Raw genomic sequence first — 15,404 nt, 5'->3', positions numbered from 1 at the left:
CTTTTGTTCCTTGTGTGATATTTGACTGTTTACATGATTTTTAGTTTTTAGTGAATGTTGTGTGCACTTGTCATAGATGTACGTATAAGTCAATGTGAGCTAGTTATATATTATTTGTGTCTGTCTCTATTTATGGATATTGTAAGTGTACGTAAGTAAATAAATAAAATAAAATGAACTTTTCTTTTTTATAAGAAGAAAATAAATTAGTAAATAATTTATTTACTAAGAAAAAGCGAATTAAAAGTATACTATTTTAGTTCCTCATTTAATGGTTAAAATAAGGACTTGTTGCAAAACATATATTTGTAATAGGGTTTACCCCCAGTTAAAACCTGGTGGATAATAGGGAATATTTTCCGTATACTGTGCAGGCCGTTTATTGTAAGGCTACCAAACGCCCATGTTATTTGAATAAGCCGCGTGACGGGGGCGAGGAGCCGGCGCCTGTCTCACCGTCTTCGAACCGCGACCCGGTTGTGGTCCGGGGTATAAGTCGGGTGCGGGGTACGGACCGGGTGCGGGGTACGGACCGGGTGCGGGGTGTGGGTCCGGTACGGCAGCGACGTAGGCTGCCAGCGCGACGACACACAGCAACAGCTGACGACAACAACAACAACAGTTACAACACTGATCTATATTTCACATACTAATATTATAAATGCGAAAACAAGTAGGTTGCCTTTTCACGGCCAACCCACTGAATTGACTGTCAATGACGTGCATAAGGATTTTATTAAGACATACAAATAATCGTAAAATGGAAAATTCTCCAATAAGTAAAGGTTCCTAATGAGTCATCAGAGTAAATAGCAATTTTGCACGCCACTGCCGACTACGATGGCTTTAGCTTGTGGCCTGCCACTCCGTAGGAGAGGGGATATAGAGCTCAGAACCACCACACCGTAACAAAGTGCTGGCGTTAAAAAATAAACAAACAAAAAAAAACCCGATCAGAATGCCTTTTGCTTTATAATTGGTTAAAAATAGGCTGATGATAATGATGGAAAAAAATTAAAAGTATTTTTCAAGTCTTACGATCTTCATTGTGTCCAGAAGTATCAACTTTGTTTGATAGCTTTGCCCAAAGCAGTAATATTTATACGAATATAAACTTGAATTAACATTGGAAATAAATCTATTTTTAATTACCTATTTATCTAAATTTGAGTTTGATTTGTTTGTAAATGAAGATTTAGTTGAATGTGTTATCATACACGTCGATATTACTGGAAAGGCTAACTATGGTAGGCATAGAATAGAGAATGATACAGAATGAGTCTTTACAAGCCGCGTAGTGAAGACAGTGAAACTCATAAAAAAAACAAACGTCATTCGTGATATCTGACATTAAACAAACTTTTTCATAATTCAAAAAAAAATCCTATGTCCTTCTCCTGGCTCTAAGCTACCACCCTGCCAATTTTCAGCTAAATCGGTTCAGCCGTTCTTGAGTTATGAGTGGAGTTACTAACACGAGTTTCTTTTATATATATAGATTATTAGCGCTAGGCGCTAGCGATTCGATACTGAAGCCAAGAATGGCACGGTACAATTGTTTTATTTTCATTTACTATGCAAAACAACAACAATATTTATTACAAAATTACATACATACAACGAAAAATATTTATACATACTCATACCAGGAGTATCAAGTAAATATACGAGTATAATGTAAGTAAAAACTGCAATGTACATGCGTGTGCGCTCAGTGGAGTAGCTAAGTTTGGAACACTTTTTGCGGTGATTTTGTAGGCACGTAACATATCTAATAGTATAAAATCATTGACTGCAGTATTTAATTTATTTATAAAATGTTCTGCTACATAAAGTTCAGTTTAAATCAACGCAGACACATGAACCAATAAAGGAATAAAAACGAAAGGTTAATTTTAACTGTGGGTAAAAAGTTTTTGTAAACCTGACGCGTCCTGTGACTATTGGTCACGTCTTGTATTGGTCGTCTGTATAAAAAAACAATGGCGTCGTGACAGAGCCTAACTGTATTATTTAATTTGTAATATATTACCAATGGACTTGTTGTTACTTTTTTGAGCCAAAGGCGTCGTCTTTTATCGTGTAACTTGAAGTTTAATTTAACTTATTTGTATATTAATTTATTAGGCTATCATCATCACCATCATATCAGCCGATGGACGTCCACTGCAGGACATAGGCCTTTTGTAGGGACTTTCTAACATCACGATTCTAAGCCGCCTGCATCCATCGAATCCCTGCCATCATCAACTAACACTGCGCTTTGTAGTGCGGGGTTGCCATTCCAGCACCTTGGGACCCCAACGCTCATCGGCTCTTCGAGCTATGTGCCCCGCCCATTGCCACTTCAGCTTCGCGACACGTTGAGCTATGTCGGTGACTTTAGTTCTTCAGCGGATCTCCTCGTTTCTGATTCGATCACGAAGAGATACTCCGAGCATAGCTCGTATCATCGCCCGCTGTGTGACTCTGAGCCTTCTTATGAGGCCCATAGTTAGACTGTAAATAATAAAAAAATATATCTGAGAAATTTACTGAGAAGTTCTTGAAAGAAATAACAGCTCGATTAGATAGACCAACCTAGGACCTCGTAAACTCAAGCTACAAGGCTAATCACAAACGTAAGTAAAACGTAGTTATTAAAGTAAAAATTAATGTATCGATAGTTTCAATTGCAGCCATCCGCCAACACTAGCGTCGTGTAAATTTTGCATAGCGCAAAGTGTCAAAGAAAGCACCGCGGTGTTGTAAGCAATTGCTTGTATTGTTCGTGTTGATGAGACGTGGCTTGATTAGTTTTACACCGCGTGATAGCTCGCTTGAGCTCTCTTTTAAACATTTCCGAGCGCAAATTAGTGCTTAATTATGCAATTGGTTAGCCTAGTTTATGTTTTTCGCACGGAAAGCTGTATGGCTACTTAAAGGCTATAGTAAGCTTCCCATAATCATCATTTGAAGTCTCAAGGCTATTAAGTATGTGGCGCATATCAAGGACTCGAATCGACTTCGTGATCTGAAACAAGATAGGATAACCATTAGACCAACGAGGTAGTTCGTATTCTTATACAGAATGTATTGAAAATGGCATAATACACTTTTAAGACAGGTAGGTAGGTAAGTGTAATACGCGGCCTATAAGTCGGTCTGTCCGCTGTAATACATTCTCGGGTGTTAGCCAAGTAACCATAGCAATACGTTGCCCAATTACATGCGCGTACAAAATTTTCAAAATATTTGACATCTTTAATGTACTTACTGTATGGACTAAGCATACTGAGCAGTGGTTACCACGGGGCATGCGTCTAGCACTTTGTTGTTGATTGCACTGAGCAGATGACCGCTATTTTGGTTCAACTTACTTGCCGGTGTCTACATATTTTTTGTAATACAGCTCTACTACTGTCGTAGTCGGATATATGTCAAACTATGGAATATCATTATCAACCCATATTCAGCTCACTGCAGCTCGAGTCTCCTCTCAGAATTAGAGGAGGTATGGCCAATATTCCACCACGCTGACCCAATGCGGATTGGCAGACTTCACACACGAAGAGAATTATGAAAATTCTCTGGTATGCAGGTTTCCTCACGATGTTTTTCCTTCACAATGTTTTGAGAAATTCACTTTGTTATATAACTCTGAAGTCTGGTTAAAGTACTTAAGAACCGTAAACCACGGCTAATTTAACATACATGTAGTTAAATAATTATTTATAACCATGCAATTCCTTTGTTTTACACTATAATCATATGATGTTTGGATAATTAGAATTATATTATTTTCTCAATTGTTCCCTTTGCACATTTGATTGTTTTTATTGCTGCATAAAGACCGATCCAGTGTAATTGAATAAACTTTAAACACCTTAAACATTGTCATTTAACATCAGGTTTTATTATTATTATTTTTTATTATTCTGGACAAGTTAGCCCTTGACTACGATCTCACCTGATGGTAAGTGATGATGCAATCTAAAATGGAATCGGGCTAACTTGTTAGGAGGAGGATGAAATCCACGCCCCTTTCGGTTTGTACACGACGCCGACGGTCGGAGGATAACCTCAATCGGTCCAGCCGGGGATTGAACCCAGGACTTCCGTCTTGTAAGTCTACCGCGCCACGGAGGCCTTCAAAAAGCTGAGGAGCTGAGGTTGTAGTCAAAGACTTAATTGCATCAAGTAAATAAAGTATTCTTGCCTTTTATTATCGTGGTATTATAAAAATTTAAGCCTTAATACTCGTAGATATAATTTACCAGGACATAGAAAACTTGAAACTTCATTAAATATTTTGTAACACAAAATAGTTAGAAACTTAATTTCCGGCGTTTCGAGATTGGGTCGAGATACTTTGAATGCTAAAAAGTGTTTAGCAAATTTCTATTTATATATATAGATTTGAAGAAAGGATCATGAACCTTATCGATATTTTCGTATTTTCATTGCGTATTTTCACTGCGGCAATGAAGATGATGATGATGATTCCACTTTCAGAAAACGATATCTAAAGTATAACAAGTCTGTATACTATTTATTTCTCATGTGATTCTATATTCTATTAAAAGGGATACACAGATTTAAAGAACAGTTGATAAAGGTACACATAGACTGCGAAGATCATCATAATTTTATTCTCTGAGATAATATTGTAATCCTATTAATTTAATTTAGATGGGTTTATATTCCGAATCCAAAAAACGATATCAGTTAAAAATATGAGAACCTCAAAATATTCTTAACTAGCTGACGCCGCGTGGTTTTACCAGCGTAATTCCATTCCCGTAAGAATACGGGGATAATATATAACCTATAGCCTTCCTCGATAAATGGGCTATCTAACACTGAAAGAATTTTTCAAATCGGACCAGTAGTTCCTGAGATTAGCGCGTTCAATCCAACAAACAAACTCTTCATCATCATTCAAGCTTTATAATATTAGTATAGATTGGAAAACATATTCTATAACGGCTGGTCAATAACAGGTGTCCGAAATAGACATAGAAAGCGAAAAGAGATCATGATTGTATTATTCCACTGATGGAATTCAGATGAGGTTATATTCCACTTCCAGAAAACGATAACATATAGTATGAAGACTGCAAAATATTTCCACTTTGAATCCATATTCGAAAAATTGCTACCGTATTTGGCATACTAACATTGCAGGTACAATAGATTCAATATTTGCCATTCCTCCGCCGATGTACGAGTAAGTAGATTTGGGGGAGCTGAATATGAATTTTAAAATGAAAACAGTTAGATGTGCGCATAAGTTTTGTCATACGTGAATTTAATTTCAATTTCATTTTATTTCTTTTAAGGGGTTTTCCCACACTACAGCTTTTTAGAATAATAAAACTATTTTATTGCGGGTTAATAATTATTAATAATTATAAGCGTCCACAGATCCGCATCATGCGGATCGCATCCAACGGATTTTATCTTTTTTTTCGGGGGAAAATCTCTTTGTGAGATACCCGACTTAGGGGGGGACAAGACAGGTTTTATAAAATATAAGATAATAATTGTTCTAAGTTTTACTAGGTTACTTAGGTTTGGTTCTAGTTGACATGTGCTTTTTTGGCCAACTTTTTTCAGCAGTAAAGGGGAAGTAATATAAAGAGAGTTTCGTCCAATTCGAAACAACATTTGTAGGTGATTTATGAATAAATAATGTTCCGCTTATTTAAACAATTTATTTATTAAAAATAAAAGGGAGTTTGATTTTTGCGTATACAAACTAATTAAGAATACAAATAATAAAAAAAAACTCTTCTATTACATTTTCAAACAGAAAGAGGTAAATAATTCAGACGTTCAGAGTAAAGTATTGACTTTAGTTCCCCAAAATGGTTACAGTAGTTACGATCCTTAAAAAAAAGGATAGCTATTTTAAATTTCAATATTCCAGATGTATTTCTATTCTAGAAGCAAGCGCTTCAAAATTTTGAAGTTCTCCTAATTTTGTTCGTCTTTATCTTTTGACGTCTTAATTATTAAAACTATAAGCCAATAATCTTTTCTACAAGTGATGCAGTAACACCAAAAGCACACGAATAAACGAAATAGATTACAAAATATTTAATAGTGTAAATACGGCCTTAGTTTTGCAGATGCAGGCAATAAATACAAAATTTCCTTGTAAGTCGTTGCCATGATATTTACAGACACGAAATTAACCATTATATCTACACGTACAAGCCAAATGGTTGCATTATTTTATTTAAATATCTATTACGAGTATAACTTACTAACATTACTATAAACAACGTTGTAACATCACTAACAAACCAATATCTGAGATTAGTGGACCTATGTCGTCGTAAAGCCGAGTGCGAAGGAATTATGACTACGGGCAAAATGTGCATGTAATAATTATACTTATTTGCAAGAGTGGTAACTTTTCGTAGATATGATTTCCAGTATAAAATGGCCTATAAACGTAGGCGTTCACTTATCCGCATCGTACGAATCGGACGCATCGCATCAAATGGATTTTTAATTCGGTAGATAAAATCCGTTGGATGCGATCCGCATGATGCGGATTTGTGGACGCTTCTAATAATTTGCAACCAAGTGTCTTTTATTATTATGTGCCTACTCATAAATGAATTACCTATCTATATAATACGGAAAACGCTCGCGGTATTTGTGCTCTGCTTTGAAAAAGTTTGACCGATTTTAATGTTTTTTTTTATTTTATGAGAATAAATCTTAATAGTATTTTTCAATCACCCCCACTCTTATTTTGAAATGTATGTCACAGAACAACGTTTTTTTATTTGCCAGATCAGCAGTTACATTTAATAAAATCAATATACCTATCAGTACATGTTTTAGGTAAAAAATATAAGCACGAACAATCTTATAACTACTAAAAAGTATGTAATGTGAAAGAGTGTGTATTTATGCTCGCAATTTTTTTTTAAAATAACTGATCGTCGTGACTGTCTGACAAGGTGGACGATGGTCGTAAAAAAGTCATGATAATAATGGACGTATACCAAGTAAGCTGGTAATACTTGTTTATAAGAATTAATTAATCTAATGGCTTAAGTTTTTAATAAAATTTGTAAAGCGTCTTTCTGAACCCTTTCACAATTCCATTAAACAAGAAATTTTTCGATGAACCGCTACAATTTAGACAAAACTCCGTAACAATAGTCATCAGAACAAACTGCGGCGCCAAATTAATATTGTTAGAGAAGTTTATGAAACGGCATCATTCCAGAATTTTCCAATAATCGAACGGCAGATGTCAACAAAGAGGGCAAACTTCCGAAAGAGTTGGAAAGTAATATCGTTCCCGAGTACCGAGTCAATAATAAACAAGGGGGCGTTTGATACACTTGTAAACTAATAACCTACCCTCCAGACGCTCGCTGTATTAATATACAAACACAGACTTCTTGGAAAAGTGTAGATATCGTGGGAGTACACGAAAAGGTATATAGTATCTAACGATATAGGTAGTTAAAACTTAGTTTTTTACATTTTACAAAGTCTAAATATTGTGACAGTACTTTTTACTTATGTGTGCCTAGTGGGAGTTTTCAATATTATCATACTGTCACTATCGCGTTGACGTAAACGCGAATGTATATGGAACTTGTAGTTCCTGAGATTAGCGCGTTCAAACAAACAAACTCTTCAGCTTTATACTATTAGTATAGATTGAAACAGTTGGGCAGTAGTGCCACTAGATGGCTCTGTTTCGATTCCTTAGAAATTAGCGTTAACGTTAACGCGATAGTAACAGTATCAAACTGCAACTAGGCCCTCTGTTTTGTTTTGTCTTTCTATACCTACATAATCACGTTAAAATTGGTCGATTACTTTGAACTTGATACGCCGAGAAATCTACAAACAATAAAAGCGGTTTTTTGGGGCCTACCTTAATATGGGATTCCCCATAATATTGTGATAGTGGACAAAGTTAGCTTTGTTTAAAATTTTAAATAAATATCTACACAATTGAACATAACAACAAATAGAATCATATTTCAACGTTTCGTTATCACGAAATGAATGATTCAATGTTAAATGTTTATTAATAATATTCTTTCTATGTTTTGCTATTAGTCACTGTTATACAATACTGTCGCGACAAACAATTGCCTCTACTCTGTTAGTATGGATTCTGATTGTTTTTATCGAGAAATATTATTATTCTGTACTACGCAGACGATTTCCCTATGGCATAGTGAGCGAAGTTATAATAATTTCTATTTATTGTTTTTTTTTATTCCATGCGTCTTGATAACGATTGACTTGAAGTGAGTATACTATGCGAAGGAATAGGTAGATCAAGTAAGAAAGAAGGAGAGATACACAATTTGTTTAGCAAGTACAAGGTGTATAATAATATTAGCTGACGCGGCGCGGTTTCACCCGCGTGGTTCCCGTGCCCGTAGGAATACGATGATAATATATAACCTATAGCCTTCCTCGATAAATGGGCTATTTAACACTGAAAGATTTTTTTAAACGAGGCTTTCTAGTGTTGAAAGAATTTTCAAAACACATCCAGAGTATCTACGACAACTTCACTTTTTTTTTTATTCTTTACAAGTAAGCCCACCTGATTGTTAGTGATTATACAATCTAAGATGGAAGCGGGCTAACTTTTTAAGAGGAGGATGTAAAATCCACACACCTTTCGGTTTCTACACGACATCGTATCGGAACGCTAAATCGCTTAGCGGTACGTCTTTGTCGGTAACTAGCAACGACCAAAGCCTCCCGTCAGCCAGACCTGGACCAAGTAAGAAAACCTCAATCAGCCCAGCCGGGGATTAACCCGGGATCTCCGTCTTGTTAATCCACCACTGCGCCACGGAGGCCGTCAAAACCTCTAAGACCTCTTTATTATTTAATTATAGATAGTTTAGATAACTTTCAAGCAGTGCTTGTCAATCGGCTCTATTTCTTTGCTCCCAAGTGTATTAGGTAAACCGCTGGAATCAACACAAGCGTTAATTTGACGAGTATAATATATTCAGTTAATATAATTCCGATCACTTATGCAAATCCGTTACCGCGAACTTGTGCAAATTTGCTCTTTATCAGTGCAAAGTTGGGGCGTTTGTCGCCATCGTTATTAACTTATAGCGAATCAATGGCGCGACAAATGCGGGCTTAAATATTGCGAAACTCCCGAGTGCTTGCGGTGATCTCCAATTAATGACGGACTTAGAAATTACCAACTTCCAATGAACCGATAAATTGTCGTTGCTGACTTCTTCATGTAACGCCACTTTATATCTGCCGATTTGTCTCATGGTGAACATTTGTATTATGCTAGAGATAAATATTATATTATATCCCCGTGCCTCAGAGAGCACGTAAAGTAGATCATTATAATTAACATAGGTCGTGATAGCCCAATGGATATGACCTCTGCCGGAGGTATGGGTTCGAATCCGGTCCGGAGCACCTCCAACTTTTCAGTTGTGTGCATTAAAAAAAATTAAACATCACGTGTCTTAAACGGTGAAGAAAAAACATCGTGAGGAAACCTGCATAATATCTGAAAATTTTCTTAATTCTTTGTGTGTGTGACTATTGGCCTAACTCATTCTGAGAAGAGACTTGAGCTTAACAGTGAGCCAAATATGGGTTGATAATGATAACGATCGTCAATCCGCATTGTCGTGTGAAGTCTGCCAATCTTCATTGGGCCAGCGTTGTGGACTAAGGCCTAACTCCTCAAATTCTGAGAGGAGACTCATGCTCAACAGTCAGCATACGGGTTGTTAATGATGAACGATCGTCACAGTGAAATATTATTGCCTTAAGCTAGCCAACCTACATTGATTGAAAGCCATACAAGTGCGTCTACTGATTCGCATCGTACGGATCGCATTCAACGCATTTTCTCTACTGTAAAATTAGAAAGCCCTTTGATTCGATACGGATCTGTGGAGACCTGCATACAGAACCTTTTTTAACCGCCTTCAAAAAAAGGAGGAGGTTCTCAATTCGTTTGTTTTTTTTTTATTTTTTAACCGCATAACTTCGTCATTTCTTAACCAATTTAAAAATTCGGTTTTTGTTTGAAAGAGTATCCATTTAATTTTATTTAACTGATTTTTAAGAAAATTAAATGGACACACTAAAAACGGAAAAATGAAATATTTTTAACAAAAAAAATTGAACCAACTTCAAAATCACAAAATAAACTAACAATTTAAAAAAAAACATCGTATGTGCTACCTTCTGATCACTTTGAAGGCGGTGGCAGCACAGTGATGCATTAACTAAAGCCGATTAAATCATAAGCTTTTAGGAATTAAAGACAGTTCTTTCCCGTGGTTCTTTCAGAAACGGCTTTAATTGATACGTCACTGGCTTGGCACCGCCTTCAAAGTGATCAGAAGGTAGCACATACGATGTTAGTTTTCGCTTTTTAGTTTATTTTTGTGATTTTGAAGTCGGTTCAATTTTTTTGTTAATAATATTTTGGAAAATGGTTACAACGGTTGATAATTATGATAATTTGACAAATATAAAAACAGTATTTAAAACTGTGTCTAATAACTGAAGTTTAACACACAACACAAAGCGTTATACAGCTGGAAATATTAATAAGCTTAACACAAATCACAGTAACCGCAGCAGGTGTCGCGAGCCAAAACATGGATCTAATTACGGCATAAACTTACCTACAGTTAATGCGTTTCATTAGTTGCTTACTTTTGGCTACGTACCCATTATTGGCCTACTATGCTAAAATACAATTAGTAATTAATAATTAGTATACAATTAGGTATTATATTATTATCTATACTAATAATATAAAGCTGAAGAGTTTGTTTGTTTGATTGAACGCGCTAATCTCAGGAACTACTGGTCCGATTTAAAAAATTCTTTCAGTGTTAGATAGCCCATTTAACGAGGAAGGCTATAGGCTATATTATCCCCGTACTCCTACGGGAACGAGAAACACGGGGGTGAAACCGCGCGGCATCAGCTAGTCAGTTATTAAAGGCTCAATACTGGGCTATTGGCCTCGCTTTTTATAGGACAGAGGATACGGAGCTTTGTCTCAACACGTTACTCCAATGCAGGTTGGTGGGTATTCTATAATAGATGTATATTATATATAATATTCTCTTATTTATTTATTACTTCTTTTTTTTTAAATTTTTAACAATATAAGTGTAAAATACAAAACATTATTAAAAATTTATAAAAAAAATTCACCCTCCCGCTGCGGGACATTTGAGTGCCCAAGCAACCGGTGGTCAGGGCTCCAGAGTGAGGAACCTCCTCACAATACGCGCCGTCTCAAGAATCACTGCCTTTTGTATCCGACTCTTGATCCAACAGTTAAGCGAAAGCTTCTTAAGGTGTTGGTCGAAGCTTTTCGCTATAAGACCATTGACTGAAACAACTATCGGAACAATAATAGTTGACTCAACATTCCACATGGCGGTAATCTCGTGAGCAAGGTCCAAGTATTTTGATACTTTTTCCTTTTCGGCTTTAACCAGATTATCGTCATGTGGAACTGTAATATCAACAATTATTGCACGACGCACTGACCGATCGACTAGCACTATATCAGGTCTATTGGCTACAATATACCTGTCAGTGATAATCGTTCGGTCCCAGTAGAGCAATGCACTGCTATTTTCAAGAACTGACGCTGGGTCGTACCTATAGTAAGGCATCTCAAAATCGATAAGGTCATATTGAAGAGCAAGCTGTTGGTGGATTATCTTGGCTACTTGATTATGTCTGTGCAAGTATTCGCCGTTAGCAAGGTGAGAACACCCGGACACAATATGCCTGAGGGACTCCCCAGGACGATGACACGCTCGACAGATGTCTAGAGTGCCATCTTTCATAATGTGTTTCCGGTAGTTTCTCGTCTTTATAACTTCGTCCATAATTGCACAAACAAAACCCTCGGTTTCCCCAAAGAGGTCACCAAATTGCAACCAAGATACAGATGTTATTTGATCTACATCCGGCCCAGTAAGGGCCTTGTAGAATCGTCCATGCAACTCCTTGCTCTTCCATATTGCCACACGATCTGAGTTACTAATTACTATAGGCTTGCGCCAGTTCTCTTTGCCTAGGGATAGCGGGGTAAGTCCCTTATCCACTGCAACGACATCCTGAAACATACTCACATTCATCTTGAGAAAATGATCTCTGAGATTGCACACCTCACGATTATGGAGGTTCTTGGCGTTTAAGAAGCCACGTCCTCCACACTTGCGTGGGATGTACAATCTCATTACAGATGAACGGGGGTGATGCATCCGGTATGACGTCAGCAGTTTGCGGACTTTACAGTCCAGGGAATCCAGTTCGGTTTGAGTCCACTTTAGAATGCCAAAAGTGTATATGAGTAAGGGCATGACCCAGCTATTGAAGGCACGCACCTTGTTACCGCCTGATAAAAGACTTTTTAGGACTTTTTTCAGGCGGCCAAAGAAGCGTTCCTTCACTACCTGTTTCATATTCCCTGTCTCAATACCAAGTGCTTCTGTCATTCCAAGGTATTTATAGGTCTCGCCTTCAAGGAGTGATCTGAGAATGATAGTTTCTGAAATAACTATATTCTCGGAGCTCACTATCCTTCCTCGCTCTACATTGATGACCGCACACTTGTCTACACCAAATTCCATCCTTATGTCATTGCTAAAGGTTTGAGTAATCTTCAGCAATGACACTAGGTCTGTACGCTTTGATGCATACAGCTTGAGGTCATCCATGTAAAGCAAGTGAGATATGAGCTCACCACCCCTGCGAAGGCGAAAGCCTAGCCCTGAATCCCGCAGTAAAGTACTGAGAGGATTAAGGGCTAGACAAAACCATAAAGGGCTCAAACTATCGCCCTGGAAAATACCTCGCCTAATCCCTATCAGTTCATTCGATTCAGAACACTCAGAAGCGCCTGGGTGACGAAGAACTGTCATCCACTGTCTCATACATGACTCAAGAAAAGAGCATAGTGTTGTATCGACCTTGTACAACCGCATGATCTCCATGAGCCATGAATGAGGCACCGAATCATAGGCCTTCTTGTAGTCTATCCAAGCAGCCGTGAGATTTTTTCTGTTTCGCCGAACCTGTTGGCAAATAGCAGTGTCTATGAGGAGAAGTTCCTTTGTACCACGAGACCGGGCCTTACATCCATTCTGTGTTGGGGCCAAAATATTATTTGCATTTATATGCATCGTTAATTTTGATGACAGAATGGATGTAAGGAGCTTATAGATGGTGGGTAAGCATGTTATCGGTCGGTAGTTTTTGGGGTCTGTGGTACTTCCGGATTTGTGTAGCAGGAACGTGACACCAGTTGTTAAAAATGCCGGTACCGATCCAGTGTCAATGGCATTTTGAAATTGCACTGCCAAGATAGAATGGGCGCTACGAAACCATTTTAACCAGAAGTTGTGCAATCCGTCCGGTCCTGGGCATTTCCAGTTTGACGCCGGACGAATTGCACAACTTACATTTTCTGTAGTAATGGATATCGGAATCATTTGTTCCACCATTGCACACTCTTCCTTGACAGTACTCATCCAATCGCCTTCAGTGTGGCCTACGGGGGCCGACCAGATGCTACGCCAGAAATCTGACATAGCATCAGAAGTCGGAGGTTCCCCATCTGTCACACAGGCACTGGATCGTTCCCAGTTCCTGTACACTTTCCGTTGGTCACTTTGGAAGATTCTATTCTGATTATACCGGTCTATGCGCTCTTTATAACGCCTAATGCGTTGTGCCCATGCATAGACTTTCTGCTTCAAGAAGTCAATGCGTTCGGTGACACAAGCCAAGTACTGGAACGGACGTGTGTCAGTCCCAGCAAAAGCCTGATTCACAAATCGCATAACTCTAGGGCGATTGTTGCCCTCCTTGAAGCAGATTAGCTTAGCTATGAGAGTTCTAGTCAGTGTGATACGCCTTTCGATTCTGGTCCGCCAAGCTGGTGCTTGACCCGTCCTCTGCGGAACCGTGCGTGGTTCAGGGAATTTGACACCCGCAATACGACACGCCGCAACGGCTCCACAGAATAGAATCGAATGCGTATCACTTAGGTCCTCAGATGTTACGAGATATTCACCTAAAATCTGATCTAGAACCCCCACTAACGCCATATTTCGTCTATGTACAGGCAAACGAGGCAATTTTGGTCTTAAATTAAGAGGCATGTACCTGTATGTCACAATAGAATCCTCCAAAGTTCTCCTCAATTGCTCATAATTCTGGCTACTTACTTGCATATCGATACCATCCTGTAGCACCTCTGGGATGTTGGTTTGCAATGTTTGCTGAGGTAAGCTACGGATGGTATCGATTTGTACTGAAGTAGAGCGCAGTCGTTCAAGGTGAGCTTCATCTAGCAGATGACGTCGCTGGATTGCTCGCACCTGATCCGATAGTCGCTGCGCAGTCACGGTCACTGTTGGCTCAAGAGTCTGAAACATAGACAACATCCTTGACCGGTACGCAGTAAGGTTAGTTCCCCCCTCTGTCGCCCCATAGTACGCTCGCATGACGCTCTCATTGAGTGGACGAGACCATCTCATGCGACGCACTACACCACCGGTAGCGGGAGCACTCACAGGAGCCCGCAGCCCCTCTTGATCCAAGCTCTCCGGTAGTGGTATCTCGTCGACGTCCTGCTGGTGTGGTTGCTGTTGTTGTTGGTGTTGCCGTCGTCGTGTGGTGACACCCCGATGAGTCGTCCGCACGGGTGTCTCATCCCCCGCAGATGTTGGCGGGGTCTTAAATTCCTCAGACGACGACGGCGACGTCGACGACGATATGAAGATGTTATTTCGTGCGCTGGTGCTCTGGCCGCCAACTCGTCGCATATTTTCTATGGTTTATTATGTTCTTCAAATTCATTTTACTGTTTCTATTTGATTTGGCTTATTTGTAGCGTATATTATATTGTTAGTAACTCAATCACGACACATAGTGTCAGGTCAGCTGGCCTATTTCCTATTATGGTTTTTATTATCAACCCATCAAAATAAGAACAAATCAATTGACAAAATGTCATTAACATACCATGATACAAATTACAAATGTCATCCGGTACTTACGGTGTTTAACATATAGTATGTATAACTTTGTTGTCCACTTCAATAAGTTGATAATAAAGACCAAAATAGTGAAGTAGGCCACAGAATTCAGATACAGTATGAGGACTAGACAAATTATACTCTGGAAATGCACATAGTATTTTTTTATACAATAAGCTACGTTTTACCCATATAAGAACTGCAGCAATGGAAAATATGCAGGTAAAACCGTGGATTATAACTAGTAATACTTATAGTAATACTTACTAGTGGACGCCAGCAAATTTCAGTGAAATTCTGCAACAAGTCTGACACGATCGGTCCTTCTTGGCAACCAACACTGTGCTATAC

General features: G+C 38.4%; 1 protein-coding gene across 1 annotated transcript; it reads right to left on the bottom strand.

The window, feature by feature from the left end:
• Positions 1 to 390: 390 nt before the first annotated feature.
• On the bottom strand, positions 391 to 14,840 carry LOC128198683 (cathelicidin-3-like). The gene is made up of 2 exons (XM_052885117.1): positions 14,589 to 14,840; positions 391 to 600 (listed from the first exon to the last, which is right to left on the bottom strand). The coding sequence occupies exons 1-2, from the start codon at positions 14,838 to 14,840 to the stop codon at positions 391 to 393; spliced, it is 462 nt and encodes a 153-aa protein (XP_052741077.1).
• Positions 14,841 to 15,404: the final 564 nt, after the last annotated feature.

This window comes from Bicyclus anynana, chromosome 13 (genome assembly GCF_947172395.1).
Source record: "Bicyclus anynana chromosome 13, ilBicAnyn1.1, whole genome shotgun sequence".
In the NCBI taxonomy this organism is placed as follows: Eukaryota; Metazoa; Arthropoda; class Insecta; order Lepidoptera; family Nymphalidae; genus Bicyclus; species Bicyclus anynana.
Note: the sequence above shows the minus strand (reverse complement) of the source record. Positions and strands in the feature narration are given on the sequence as shown.